The sequence below is a fragment of the Caloenas nicobarica genome, chromosome 6 (genome assembly GCF_036013445.1).
Source record: "Caloenas nicobarica isolate bCalNic1 chromosome 6, bCalNic1.hap1, whole genome shotgun sequence".
Classification (NCBI taxonomy): domain Eukaryota; kingdom Metazoa; phylum Chordata; class Aves; order Columbiformes; family Columbidae; genus Caloenas; species Caloenas nicobarica.
Genome location: NC_088250.1, coordinates 25,580,087 through 25,592,814, shown reverse-complemented (window position 1 = coordinate 25,592,814; position 12,728 = coordinate 25,580,087). Strand labels below are relative to the sequence as shown.

General features: G+C 58.5%; 1 protein-coding gene across 1 annotated transcript; it reads left to right on the top strand.

Annotated features, from left to right (window-relative positions):
* The first annotated feature begins 4 nt into the window (after positions 1-4).
* STK36 (serine/threonine kinase 36) lies at positions 5-12,599 on the top strand. Its single transcript, XM_065637663.1, has 27 exons — positions 5-105; positions 417-529; positions 1,377-1,517; positions 2,258-2,335; positions 2,764-2,894; positions 3,133-3,382; positions 3,783-3,876; positions 4,141-4,310; positions 4,534-4,733; positions 4,807-4,933; positions 5,045-5,188; positions 5,423-5,602; positions 5,823-5,920; positions 6,277-6,382; positions 6,800-6,941; positions 7,236-7,363; positions 7,974-8,078; positions 8,315-8,413; positions 8,619-8,713; positions 9,030-9,093; positions 9,298-9,408; positions 9,555-9,629; positions 10,054-10,225; positions 10,632-10,779; positions 10,981-11,140; positions 11,403-12,149; positions 12,232-12,599. The coding sequence occupies exons 2-27, from the start codon at positions 446-448 to the stop codon at positions 12,427-12,429; spliced, it is 4,047 nt and encodes a 1,348-aa protein (XP_065493735.1). The 5' UTR covers positions 5-105; positions 417-445; the 3' UTR covers positions 12,430-12,599.
* Positions 12,600-12,728: the final 129 nt, after the last annotated feature.

Sequence of the window (12,728 nt, the reverse complement as noted above, 5' to 3'; positions counted from 1 at the left end):
GAGCGGAGCGCGGCGGGAGCGGAGCGGGGTGACGTTCATCCCACACGGGGGGCTGCGGGGGCCCCGCCCAGGGCTTGGGGCTCGTCTTGCCGTGAGGGACCAGAGGTGCAGCCGGCGGGCAGGGACGGAGCCCAGCGGGGGCTCCCGGGGGACCCCTGTCCCGGGGACCGGGCCCAGGGTGGGGCCCCGCGGGGAGGGGATTTGCCCGCGGGGAGGGGAAGCCCGGCCCTTGGGATCTGGGATCGCAGAGGGTGCAGTCCTGCCTTCCCAGCGCCTTCCCAGCACTGGCACTATCCATATGTCTGCGGGGGTTGGGGTCCATGCCCTGTGGCAGCCGGTGGCGGACGGCAAGAGGCGAAGAGAGAGGGCAAAGCGCTTCTTGTCGCTTCTTCTCACCGACTGCTTTGCCTCGGCAGCTCAGTGGCCCCCTCCCTGAACTCCCACGATGGAGAAGTACCATGTCCTGGAGATGATTGGCGAAGGCTCGTTCGGGCGCGTGTACAAGGGGCGCCAGAAACACAGCGCCCAGGTGAGGAAAGAGGTGTCGGGCATCTGTGGTGTGGCACTGGGGACTGAGTTCTGGTGGCTGTTGGGTTCCGGGGACCTGCCAGGGCTTTGGGACTCGGGACTCATTCATTTTTCTGCTGACATACCTGTCCAGCTCCTACTGGCACAGAGTCATTCAGGTTCAAGGGACCTCAGGAGCAGTCTCCAGTCCAGCCTCTGCTTAAAGCAGGGCCAGCACCAAATTCAGATCCTGTGAATCCTCAAGGACAAACACGCCACAGCCACTGCTTGACTATACTTGGGGTGAATGTTTTTTCCTTTTGTCAAGTTGAAGCTCCCCTGTGTCAATTTCTAAGCCTGAGTGTTCAGCCCCCTCACCATCCTGGTGGCCTCTGCCATACCCACTCCGGCCTGTTGATGTCTTTCTGGGCCAAAAACTGGCCACAATATTGCTAACGTGGTCTAAGAAATTCAAAATAAAGGGCCATAATTACTTCCTTCCAACTCTGCCTGTTCATACAGCCCAGGGTGCTTCTAGTGCTTCTCACTGCCTGGACACACTGCTGGCTTATGTTAGGCTTGCTGTCCACCAGGATCTCTAGGTCCTGTCCTGTGTTTCTGGCAGTTCTAGTTTTGTCTGTGCTCACTAATTAAATTTCTTTGCTTTAAATGCCAGTGCGCAAAGTACTGTGAGCACCTGTATCTATGTGCAAGGGCCTGGGGAGATTCCCAGTTCCAAGGGATCCAGTGAACAAATATCTCGTTTGATGTGCTCAGCTGGAAAACGCTGAGTCCCATTTGGGTTAAACGCAGCCTCTGCCAGGGTGGGTAAGAGCCTGGTCTGATCCCAGCTTTGTCTCCTTTGAAAGGTGGTGGCCTTGAAGTTCATCCCCAAGGTGGGGCGGTCTCAGAAGGAGCTGAAGAACCTGCAGCGGGAAATTGAGATCATGAGAGGCCTCCATCACCCCAACATCATCCAGATGCTCGACAGCTTTGAGACCGACAAGGAGGTGAAAGGGGATTACTCCGGGCAGATGTTTTTGCTTGACTGGGGCAGAGGAGCAAGGGCTGGCCCCTGCTGTCGTAGGGACCTCTCTGAGGAGATGCTGGTGACACCCTCCCAGGGCCTGTTCAGTGTTTTTCAGAGCCCTCCAGTATGTTCTGTGTGGGGAGCCAGCACCTACCTGGGCTATGCAGGGTACACTGGTCATATGCAGAGGCGAAGAAGCTGGGTGGAGGGTATGTGGTGCAAGAGGAGTGGTTTGGGATCACATGATGAGGGTGACTCTTCAGTCACCTCATTAGTCTCTTCAGAGATGGACTTTTCACTGATTTAAACTCTCATGGAGACAGTATAAGAAGAAAGGACTGAAGGCCGTGCTATGGGACATGGGGGCATGAAATAAAGTAATTGGGCAGCAGATTCAAAACAAGCTCAAGGGGGTGATTCTACCCACTGGCCTTGGAAATACCATTCTGGGCTTGTCCTGTCCTTCCCTCTTCCCTGGTTTCTGCTGGCTGCCTGAGATAAGGACAGCCACAAGGCCTCTAGTGAGTGCCAAGTACTTGCTGCAGTGCAGCCGTGGAGGCCCTTTCCCACCCCAGGTCCCAGCCCAATCTGATGCGCTGTGCATGATCACACCCCAGCATATCCCTCAAATTTCCTGCCCTGCTCCGTCCTGTTCCCCAGGGCATGGTGGGGATGTGGCTGGGTCAGCGCTTGATCTCACCACGCTGCTCTTCCCTCCAGGTGGTGGTGGTGACTGATTACGCAGAGGGGGAGCTCTTCCAGATCCTGGAGGATGATGGAACTTTGCCCGAGGACCAGGTGACTGTTGTGGCGGTGGCCATGCAGTGTTTGCTGCAGGATGGAGGGAACGGGATTTGTCTGCCTGTAGGCAGCGGGTCTCTGCTGTGGGCCAGGAGACATCAGGAGGGTGAGGGTGCCTCTGGGGCTTTACCTAGCAGAGCTTCTGAAGGGGATGGAGAAGGGGCCAAGTTGCACTCGGGGACAGTGAGGTCCAACAGGGACCTCAGCTTCCCTGTTCCCTCTCCGAGGACCACAGGACCAGGCTGCCGCCTTGGCCATCAGCCTGCTCCAAGGAGCTGCCGGTCCATGGCTGGGGCTGGTCCCTGCCCCAAAGAGGGCAAGGGCAGGAGTGGGAGTACTGTGGGGGCCAGGCCATAAGGGATCCCATGGTTGTGCCAGCTGGTGGCACCATGGGACAGAGGGTGAGGCTCCCATGTCTCCTGCAGGTCCAGACCATTGCTGCCCAACTGGTCTCTGCTCTCTATTACCTGCACTCCCACCGCATCCTGCACCGCGACATGAAACCCCAGAACATCCTGCTGGGCAAAGATGGCATTGTCAAGCTCTGTGACTTTGGGTGGGTGCTGATGTCCAGCTCGTGGGGTACACTTGGCCTTGGGGCAGCCAAGGAGTGTCCTGGGTGCTGTAGAGAAGGAGGGGGGAGCATGGAAGGGGACCTGGATTCTGTGCATATTTAGAGATTGAGTAAGGATGGGGGATTTTGGGCTCCAGAGGGGAGAGGTGTTGGTAAACTTGTAGGGCGCTGCAATGGGTGTTTCAGCCTGAACTGACCATCTGTGCTTTGCTGTGAGTAGGTTTGCCCGTGCCATGAGTATCCACACCATGGTGTTGACCTCCATCAAGGGCACTCCGCTGTACATGTCCCCTGAGCTGGTGGAGGAGCAGCCATATGACCACACAGCAGACCTGTGGTCTATGGGCTGCATCTTGTACGAGCTGTTTGTGGGCACCCCTCCTTTTTACACCAGTAGTATCTTCCAGCTCGTCAGCCTCATTGTCAAGGACCCAGTCAAATGGCCTGTGGCCATAAGCCTAGTCTTCAAGGTAAGGGTGAAGGCCCCGTCTGTGGGGTGAGATCTGTGAATGCAGTAGCAGTTTTGGCCTTGCCTGCTGCCCTGGTGGGTCACTCTTAGGTTTTATGTCCCCTAACAGGGATTTCAGAACACAGAGAAGGGCTGAGATCTGGGCCTTCTGGGAGGGGGACCCTTATTACTGCTGTCTGTAAGCTGAGAAACTGAGGCTGACAGCAGAGGAGTGATTTACTGGGCTGGAAAGTGGAGTGTCTTCCTGTCTTCCCTGAGTACTAGAGCCACTCCTTTTCCAGAGGCAGGGAGGGAGCACAGCCCTCCTGGGTGCCCTGGCTAGAGGGGACTGGTGGGTACACTGTACTGCTTGGTGGGTGCCAAGAATGTGTTGGTGACCCTGGTGCTGTGCTGGCCTTTAGAGCTTCCTGCAGGGACTACTAACGAAGGACCCCCGCCAACGCCTGTCGTGGCCGGAGCTGCTCTCTCATCCCTTCGTTGCTGGACGGGTTACTGGTGAGTACCAGCTCTTTTTCCAGCACTGGCAAGGTCCGTTTCCTCCTCCTACTGCCTGGAGTCTGGGACAAACACCCTGCCATGCTATTTTTACTACCCTGGCCTTTACCTCCCTCCACTCAACTTTCTCCAAGCACTGACATCTAGCTCCTGCCCCTGGGTTTGCTCTGCTTCCCCCGGGATTCCCCTGGGATCCCAGAGCCGATCAGTCTCCCTGCATCCCAAGGGAGAGCTGCTGATAAAGTTCTCCCCTGGCCTCCTCAGTGATTGATGACACAGAAGAGCATGGGATCTCAAACCCCTTCACCACCAAGCTGTCCCCAGAGCTGCAGGCCTTGAAGGAGCAGCAAGCCCATGCCATGGCCCCCAGGAGCGGCCAGTCCAGGATCCTGAGAAAGGCCCGGCAGAAGATGATTGAGGAGGCACAGAAAAAGGTGGAGGAAAGCGTGGGCTTCCCCTGGCTGTGTCCCATGGTCAGGAAAAAGGAGGGGCACTGAAATGGGATCTGGGAGGAAAGACAGAAGGTACATGGGGTCAGGCTGGGGAATCAGCCACACACAAGGCAGGATGTGGAGTCCTCAGGGTGGTGGGGTCTAGGGGACTCTTCTGGCTGGCTGAGTAACCCTGCCCTGGCCAAACTTCTCTGCTATCACCCAGGGGCAACTGAAGGCAGGTGATGCATCTACAAAGAACTCTGGCAAAGGATGCCCAGGGCATAGACCTAGAGCAGCTCCTGGGAAGGCAGCCCTCATGGAGGGGGAGCCACCACCTGCCTCCAAACAGAAGAACCCCAGTGTCCTGCAAGGAAAGAGCAGCATGACAGAGTGGGAGTTGGAGGAGCCTCCACCTGACCCACGGTGAGGGAGGGCTGGGAGAGAAGGAAGAGGGGAAGTCAGGGTCGCTCACTGAGTGCACTGTTTCCTTGGCCAGGGAGCACAGCATCACTCGAGACTACGAGCGGGAGTTTCCTGGAGCAGGGGCCCCTCCACAGCGTGGTGCTGGCAGGGCAGAGCCCCAGGGCAGGCGCAGCATCGAGACCGTGAACCTGGAGAGTGAAGTAAGAGAGTGTCTTGTGGTGAGGACAGCAGGGCCCAGTCCCCAGGGACTGGTACAGAGACTCTGGGGCAGGCAGGATCTGTGGCACCCACCCTCTCTCATCCATGGCTAGGAGCTGGAGAGTGATGAGGAGTGGCAGCACCTGATCGAGGCCACAGAGCCCTCGGCCATGCAGCTGAGCACACCGCTGAGCCTCCTGAGGGACCTGGCCTTCCGGCACCGTGTCCAAGCCCGCCTGGCAGACTCTGCTCAGCAGGTGAGTGGATGCCACCTTCTTCCCCAGGACTGGGTCAGAAGCACCGGGAAGGTCCTCAGTCCAGCCAGCAAGGAGACCCTCTGCTTCTCCAGGAGCTGGAGCTGTCTTGTGCACTTAGCTTGCCATCTGCTCTCTGGCTGTACCCTGCCTGAGGAGGTGGAGGCCTGCTTTATGGGTGGTGGAGAGGACAAAACTGCTGCTGGTCATGAGATCTTCTGGCTTCTCTGTGTCCAGGTGCTGGAAGGGATGCTGGAGGGAGCTTCCCGTCTCCGTCCTGTGCTCCGCATTGTGGGCAACCTCCTGGCTACCCGGTGTGACTCTGAGATGCTGGACCACTTCTGCCAAGAGCTAAATGTGCCTCTGTCCCTGCTGTGTCTAGCCAAGCAGATCCTGGAGAGTCGTAGCATCAAGCAGGTGGGTGTAGGGCTCCAGAGAAATTTGGGCTTCTTCCAGCACTGCAGAGTGCTGGTGCTGAGGACACCCTGGTGTCCTGCTGGAGCTGGCTCCCAGGACCGGTGCCTCTTCCAGGCCCCCTTGAGAAGGGGTAGGTCCTGGCAGGGAAGGATCCTGCCACAGTAGTGTTGGGATGGCCAGCAGACAATCCTCACTTGCTGTTTCTTTCTGGATCCTGCAGCAGCCCTGGTGTATCGTGGTGCTGACAGACCTCCTCATGGTGACCACAGTTTACTTCAGCAGTGAACGCAGCCTGGAGGAGAGTGGGCAAAAGGACAGGTAGGGACAACCCTCTGTGCCCTGAGGTGTCTTGTGGCCACTGCAGGGACCTGGCAGTAGGCAGGAGGGTGGTGTTCATACTCTGTGGCTAGAGCTGTCCTCATGGGCAAGCATCACGGACTAAGCACTTTGTGCCATATCCCTGTGCTCACAGAGGAGCTTTCTGTGAGTGGGACTAATTAAGGGGAAGGCACAGCTGACTAGGTTCCAGTTGTCCTGCCTGCTGGCCCTGGCTCACGGTACTGGTGTGTGCTGCCTGCCCCATTAGCCAGGGCCATATATGCCTGGCCAGATCCTGTCCTCACAGCCAGGGCTCATGTTTCTCTGCTCTCCTCTGCCCCTGCTGCCTCCTCCAGCCTGCAGGCCTTCCAGGAGAGTGCCAGCTGCTTCCTAGCCCTGCTGCCAGAGCTGCTGGCTGAGCCAGCTGACAGCGAGATGAGTCTCTGCCAGCAAAGCCTCCTGGTAAGGGTGCCCCTGTCTCCCTTCTCGCCACTCTCTCCCCCAGGGACAGAAGCTGTGGGGCTGGGTGTGCGTGGCAGGCTGAGGACCCTGCTCCCAGCTGTGGGGTGTGATGCATTCTTATCAAGGCAGGCTGTCTCACCCACTGTGTTTTATTTGGGGGATCACATGTAGAAACAAGCTCTCTGAGGAGGCACCTTCCCTGGCTGTGTCTCCATGTGTACCCCTCTCTCAGCCAGCATGCAGTCGCATGTTGGTCCTACACAGTAACCTGGCTGGAGAGGACACCTGGAGGTCCCCAAAGCTCCGGCACACGAGTCCTTCTCCCATATCTGCTGTTGCCCCACAGCCTCCTCCGTTGCCCTTCTCTCTCATCCCACCTTCAGTCTGCAGTGATGGCAACCCCTGTTTCTCTCCTAGTGCTTCACTGTGCTCTGTGAGAGCCTGGATGTGACATGCCCCTCTGTCTCTGCCCCCTTCTATGCCAGCCTGCGAGAGGAGCATCAGCCCTTGCTGAACAGACTCCTTCAGGGATCCATCTCAGAGCAGCCTGCTCTGCGAGGTAGTGGTGGTGGCAGCTCGCCATCTCCTCCTGGAGCTTCCCCTCTCCCTCCTGTGCTTGGGCTTCCTCAGAGCACTGACTGCCATTGCAGCGCTGTTGGTCAGGGGAGGTGACTGAAGCTTATCTGCCCAAACCCCGGCTAACAAGGGCTCTCCTCTTCCCTCCCTCAATCCCATATCTCACCCTCCTTGTGTCACAAGCCTGACTCTTCCTTTCTTGGCCTCCAACCCACCCTGCTGCCCCTCAGCATCCCTCACCCTTAGCACATGTCTCCCGAGCTCTGTCCTTGTGCAGGTACAGTGATGGAGGCCAAATCAGCCCATGACCAGAGCCCACAAGTAGCAGACCTCTTCACAGCTGCATTGGCTGCTGCCTTCAGCATCCCCCTGGAGAGGAACGGCTGTCGGGAAGCCAAGCAGCAGGTCAGGCCAGCTCTCTTTGCAGGGCAAGGAGGTGTGGTCTCCACAGGGGCAGCAGTCCTTTGCAGGAGGGTCTCTTTTTCAGCAGTGGAGTGGATGGCTGTGGTCCTCTGGCTTTGGTGGCTGCTGGGCTCGTGTTTGCAGGCTGCTCCTTCTCAGCCAACAGCTGAGCTTCAGGAGTCCAAGGACTCCTAAGTCAATTAAGAGACTCACACTAAGGATCTGAACTGTGGGATGGGCTAAGTAAAGAACTAGGCAATGCAGAGAAAACATGAATTCTTATATGACAGTGATATGGACTGTAGGAAATCTGAAATTTAATGGACAATAAATAAGTGGGGAAAAAAACCCTACAGATTTACATTTGATCCTTTAGCTCAACTCTGAGTCAACAAAGAGGGAAGCAGAGAAGGAATCTCACCTTGTTCATCTCAAGCTCTGGGGCTGTGCATCAAAGCTATGCTGGGTCAGGGCAGGTGGGCATCCCATTGTGAATGCAGGCAACATGTAGGAAGCAGATGCCTTTTTCTATTAATTTATTGCTAGCATTAAACTCCTCAAGTCTGTGCAGTGCTTCATGTGCCCTGGGTGCAAAACAGGCTGATTTCTGCAGATCGCTCAGGAGGTAGCTGAAAAGCTGATGGAGAGAGAGAGCCAGCAGCTCAGGAGGCTGCTGGGGAAACTGGAGCACCCAAGCTGCTCCTTGAACGTGCTCAAGGTAATGGCCCTGTCCATTTATGTGGCTGTCCCCACAGGTGCCTGGACCTTTGGTCTGGGGTGAGGAGCATGGGGATGGGGGAACTGTGGGCTCAGCCTTCAATGACTCCTATCTCCCTGGTGTCAGTTGTTTAATAAATGAGCCCATGGTAGCCATGGGATGTGACTGACATGGGGCTAGGTCAGTGTGTCCCTGTCCTCAGGGGCTGGTATGCATCTCTCCCCTCTGCCTTGCAGATCCTCTATGCTGGCTGCCATGCCAGCCCGAGCCTGTGCCAGCACCTGGGAAGGAGCCAACAACTGTGGGGTTCCCTCATACAGCTCTCCAAGGGCAAGGTAGGACTGACTGCAGCCCCGGTGTTGTGGTAGGAGTGTGGGCAAGCAGGACACATTCCTCTGAGTGCTGCTTAGACCAGGCTGGGGAATGTGTGGGGAGAAAAGTTTGGAGAAGCTTAGTTTGGAGAGTGTGGGTCTCCTCCAGGGCCCAGAAACATCCCCTCCCAGTCTTGCTGTCCCCCTGTGACTCTTGCTCCCTTGGCAGGTCCCCATGGTGGAGGTGGCCCAGAGGGCAGCCTGCGAAGCCTCTCTGTACCTGCTGGCCCTGCTCTCCCTGCAGCTCCAGGCCTCCCCTCCCAGGTAAGGACCTGCTTTCACTTATGGGTGGGAGAGGAACATGGCCTGAATGGCCCTCTGCCCTCCACCCAGCCCAGAGCTGGGCTCCTGCCTCCACTGATGCCTCTGCTCCAGACACATCAGCAGAGTGCTGGGCAGGGTGGGTGGATGCTGGGGATGTGGTGAGGACCCAGTGTGGACAAGGAGGTGCTGTGAACCAAAAGCTCGCTCCTCCTGCAAGGTGGCTGCTTCCCAGCCCTGGGGGTATTTGGATGCTGCTGCTCTGTGGGATGTGGAGCTGTGGGAACACAGCATCTCTCCTTTGGGCCCTGTGTTTCAGGCTTGAGGAGATGGTTACTCTGGCCATGGATCTCATCACCCAGTCTCCTGTTGTCTCCCTTGTGGTAAGTCTGCCCACTCTGCCAGAGCCACCACTGAGAGTCCTACAGAGCCTTGTGTCCCATTTGGGTCCTACTGTTGCTTGCTCAGGGTGGGACAAGGGCAGGCACAGCCTGGCTGTCCCTGTTCTGAGCTGAGGGATGAAGAGTCAGCATTGAGTGGGCAGATGGGAAAGTTCTGAAGGTGCTGAGCTCTCCTTGCTCCCACAGGGTGCTGCAGCATTCCTCCTGACACAGCTCAATCAGCAAGGGGTAGCTTTGGAGCTCAGGGGAGAAGATGTCCTACTGGCGGTGACAAATGTGCTGACAGCACCTGCTGAGGTATGGGATGGGGACAGAGGAGCTGGGGAGCCAGGCTGTCACCCCACTGGGGAGGTGTGCAAATCTGGGCTCAGAAGGGTGCAGGTGTGGTGCTGTTGCTCTCAGAACCAGCACCTAGTCTCAGCCCATCCCTCACTCTCTTACAGCTGCAGCTCCCACCACCAATGGGTGCTGGTCTCTACGATGGGCTCTTCTTCCTCCTGCTGAAGCTCCTTGCCCAGGTACCAGTCTGCCCATCTCCCGTTGCCTGGTCCCTGCCAAAAGGTGTGGGGGCAAAAAGGCCTGAATGTGGATCAGTAATAGAGGCTGAGGTAAACCAGGGAACTGGGCAGCTTTGGCTGAGCTGTGTAATCCCATGAAAGTCACCTCATGTCCCTGGGTTGTCTGTGGAGCTCTGGAGTGTTGGTGCAAGAATAGTGGGCAGGGAAGGGTGGTTCATGGACACGTTGGAGTGAGAGAGGGCAGAGGTGCCCTGGGACTGGCACTGTCAGCAGGTGCAGCAGGGCTGCCAGCGCCTCCCTCTTCCCCCTGAGCCATGTCCATCCAGCCCTGGCCTTCCCAGGACCATGGGACTGGCAGAGCTGTGAACCCTGGGGAGCCTTGGGGGACCATGAAGCCCTCTGACATCTGCCTCTCCACCTCTAGGATGATGTGACCATGGAGGAGGGCTTTGCTGCCACAGAGCTGTGGAGTGTGGTGTGGCACCGTGTTGCTGCAGTGCTTTGTGTGGGCAGTGACAGGGCACTGCCGGACAGAGAACCCGAAGGGGCAGGTCACCTCGTGGTGGAACCAGACTGGAACCTCCTCTCCCCTCAAGGTAGGAGCTGCAGGACTGCAGGGCAAGTGCCAGCTCCACATCCTGCCCTCAGAGTTGCCCACATGTCTGGCCCCATCCACACCCAGTCCCTGAGGCCAGAGGGCTCAGGGGGCTTTTCTTGAGGGTCGCTGTTGTCCTCCATGGAGGGAGGGCTGGGCTGGGCTGGCCCATGCTGTGCCCAGTCAGCAGCAGCTCAGCTGAGCTGGTTGTGGAAGAGCAAGAAAGGGTGTCTCTGCTGCAGGGAACATTGACCCTGGCAGGTGTGACTGCCGTAGGTGGAAACTGGTCTGGTTTTGGGCAGGGAAGCACAGAAGCAACCCTGGAGCAGCCTCAAGGCAGTACAGGAAGATAGAGACTTTTCAGCCTTCCCTAGCTTTGCCCCTCTGCTGTGCTGTTCCCCCTGCAGGCACCCTGCTCTTCCTCAGCCTGGCCCTCTTCATCTTCACTCATGAGTCCCACCGGTGCCTGCCTCAGCTCACCCAGTCCCATGGTGTCCTCATGGTGACACTGAAGAGGCTGCTGTCCCCTGGCTTCCTGGCATGCCTGACACAGACGTGAGTTGTGGGAGGCTGAAGCGGGCAGAGTCCAGCCTCTGAACAGGGCTTGGACATGAGCATGCAGAAATTCCTGACCTTGCACTTGCAGGGTACAGCTCACCTGCAGAGCCTGTCCTTAGTTCCTGGTGTGGGGAATGCTCTCTGCCTCTTGCCCTGATGTTTTACCTCTGTATTAAGACCTCTCTCTAACAAATTCAGGCAGGCAGGAGAGCATGGGGACCCTGACCTTGTCCCAGCTGTGGTGATCCAGGCTTGCCAGCTCCTCTGTTTCCCTTTTGCCCTGTCTGTGGATGGAGACACCTTAGCATTGGTCATGGAGGCTGTGAGAGATGCCCAGATCCCTGCCCAGCTGCTGCAGGTACCCTCTTGGCCCTCTATTTCTTTCCCCCCCCATACTGTGGAGACACCTCTCCACATTGCAGCCCCTCACGGCACCACTTCACACCATGCTGGTGGCTTCTGCCATGCAGGGATGTTACTTGGGTGCCATGCAGCCCTCTGAGCGGCTTGGCCAGCGGCTGAGTGCTGCACCGACCTGCTGGCAGCCTTCAACTGCTGCTTGACTTGGCCCACACGTGAGGGCAGCGCACTCAGCGCTGCTCTCTCTCCTTTGTCCTTAGGTCTGCTCTTGCCATCTGCCTTTCTCATACACCGAGCTCCCCATGAGCCTCTTGTGCCACCTCGTTGTGTCTGATGAGCAGGTCATAGACCAAATGGTGAGGGAAGCTGCCGCCTCAGAGCACATCGTTGCCTTCTTGATGTCTGCCTTGTTTTCAGACAGCCTCATGCTCACAACTGACCTCCTGTCTCTCTTGACCCATGTGGCCCGGGCCTGTCCAGAGCACCTGCCCTTTCTCCAGAGGATCCTGAGAGGCTCAGATGTGGCCGACCAGCCACTGACCCACCTACTTGGCCACCAGCAACCCTCGATACGGGCCAAAACCTGTAACCTGCTGGGCAATCTGCTTCGACATGGCCATGGCTTTCCCCAGGTGCTACAGAACCAGCCGGGCTTGCTGGAGAGCCTTCTGGAGTGCCTGGTGGACCAGGAGGAGAGCGTGCGCAGGGCAGCCAGCTTTGCAGTGGGCAATGCCGCCTACCACCAGTCCTTCCCAGCCGGGATGCTGGGCAGGGCCGTGCCGGGGCTGATGCGGCTCTTGAGCGATGTGCAGGCCAGGACACGCTGCAATGCGGCCTTAGCTCTGGGCAACCTGGGCCAGCGCTGGGCAGAGCTGGGGGATCTGCTGATGGAGACCAGGGTCTCCCACATCCTGCTCGAGGTGGCCTGCCGGGACCCCCGGGAGAGCGTGCGGGAAGGAGCCCTCGTGGCGCTGCGGGGCCTCAGCCAGCACCCCAGGATACAGCAGGTACTGCGTTGGGACCTGACGGTGCTGTGGGGACACGGGGCCAGGCTGGTGGGTGACTCCTGTCCCTCTCTTTGCTCCGCAGGTCCTGCTCTCCCTCAGAGCCACAGAGAAGCTGGCCACACTGGCCAGTGGTGACTTGCAGCCCACTGCTGGTGGCAGCCCCCGGCCACCTTCTGCCCGGCACTGCCAGAAGCTCCTGTGCCTCCTCACAGCTCCAGCGGCGCTGGGGACGGCCCCGGCCCCCCGGGAGTCCGGCAAGGCTGATCCGCACCTGCGCTGAAGGCTGCCGTCTGGGCTCGGCCTGATGCTGCCATCGGCAGGACGGGACACACGGCTCCAGCCCCGACCTGCCATGGGACTCTGTCCGCCCGGGGGGACACTGCCCGCCCAGCTTCACCCGGGGCCCTCCCCGTGGGAAGCCGTTCCTGGAAAAGTGCCTGTAGGCTTCAAGAAACCACCTCTTTCTAAGCGGCGTCCCGGGGCTGCGCGCCTCCGTCCCGGGGCTGCGCGCCTCCGTCCCGGGGCTGCGCGCCTCCGTCCCGGGGCTGCGCGCCTCCGTCCCGGGGCTGCGCGCCTCCG

Bases quoted from the DNA above. Each gene is read 5' to 3' on its own strand.
- STK36 (XM_065637663.1), top strand. From the start codon at position 446: ATGGAGAAGTACCATGTCCTGGAGATGATTGGCGAAGGCTCGTTCGGG. The intron at 5,603-5,822 runs GTGGGTGTAGGG...TGGATCCTGCAG, and splicing joins AGAGTCGTAGCATCAAGCAG to CAGCCCTGGTGTATCGTGGT. The intron at 5,921-6,276 runs GTAGGGACAACC...TGCCTCCTCCAG, and splicing joins GAGAGTGGGCAAAAGGACAG to CCTGCAGGCCTTCCAGGAGA.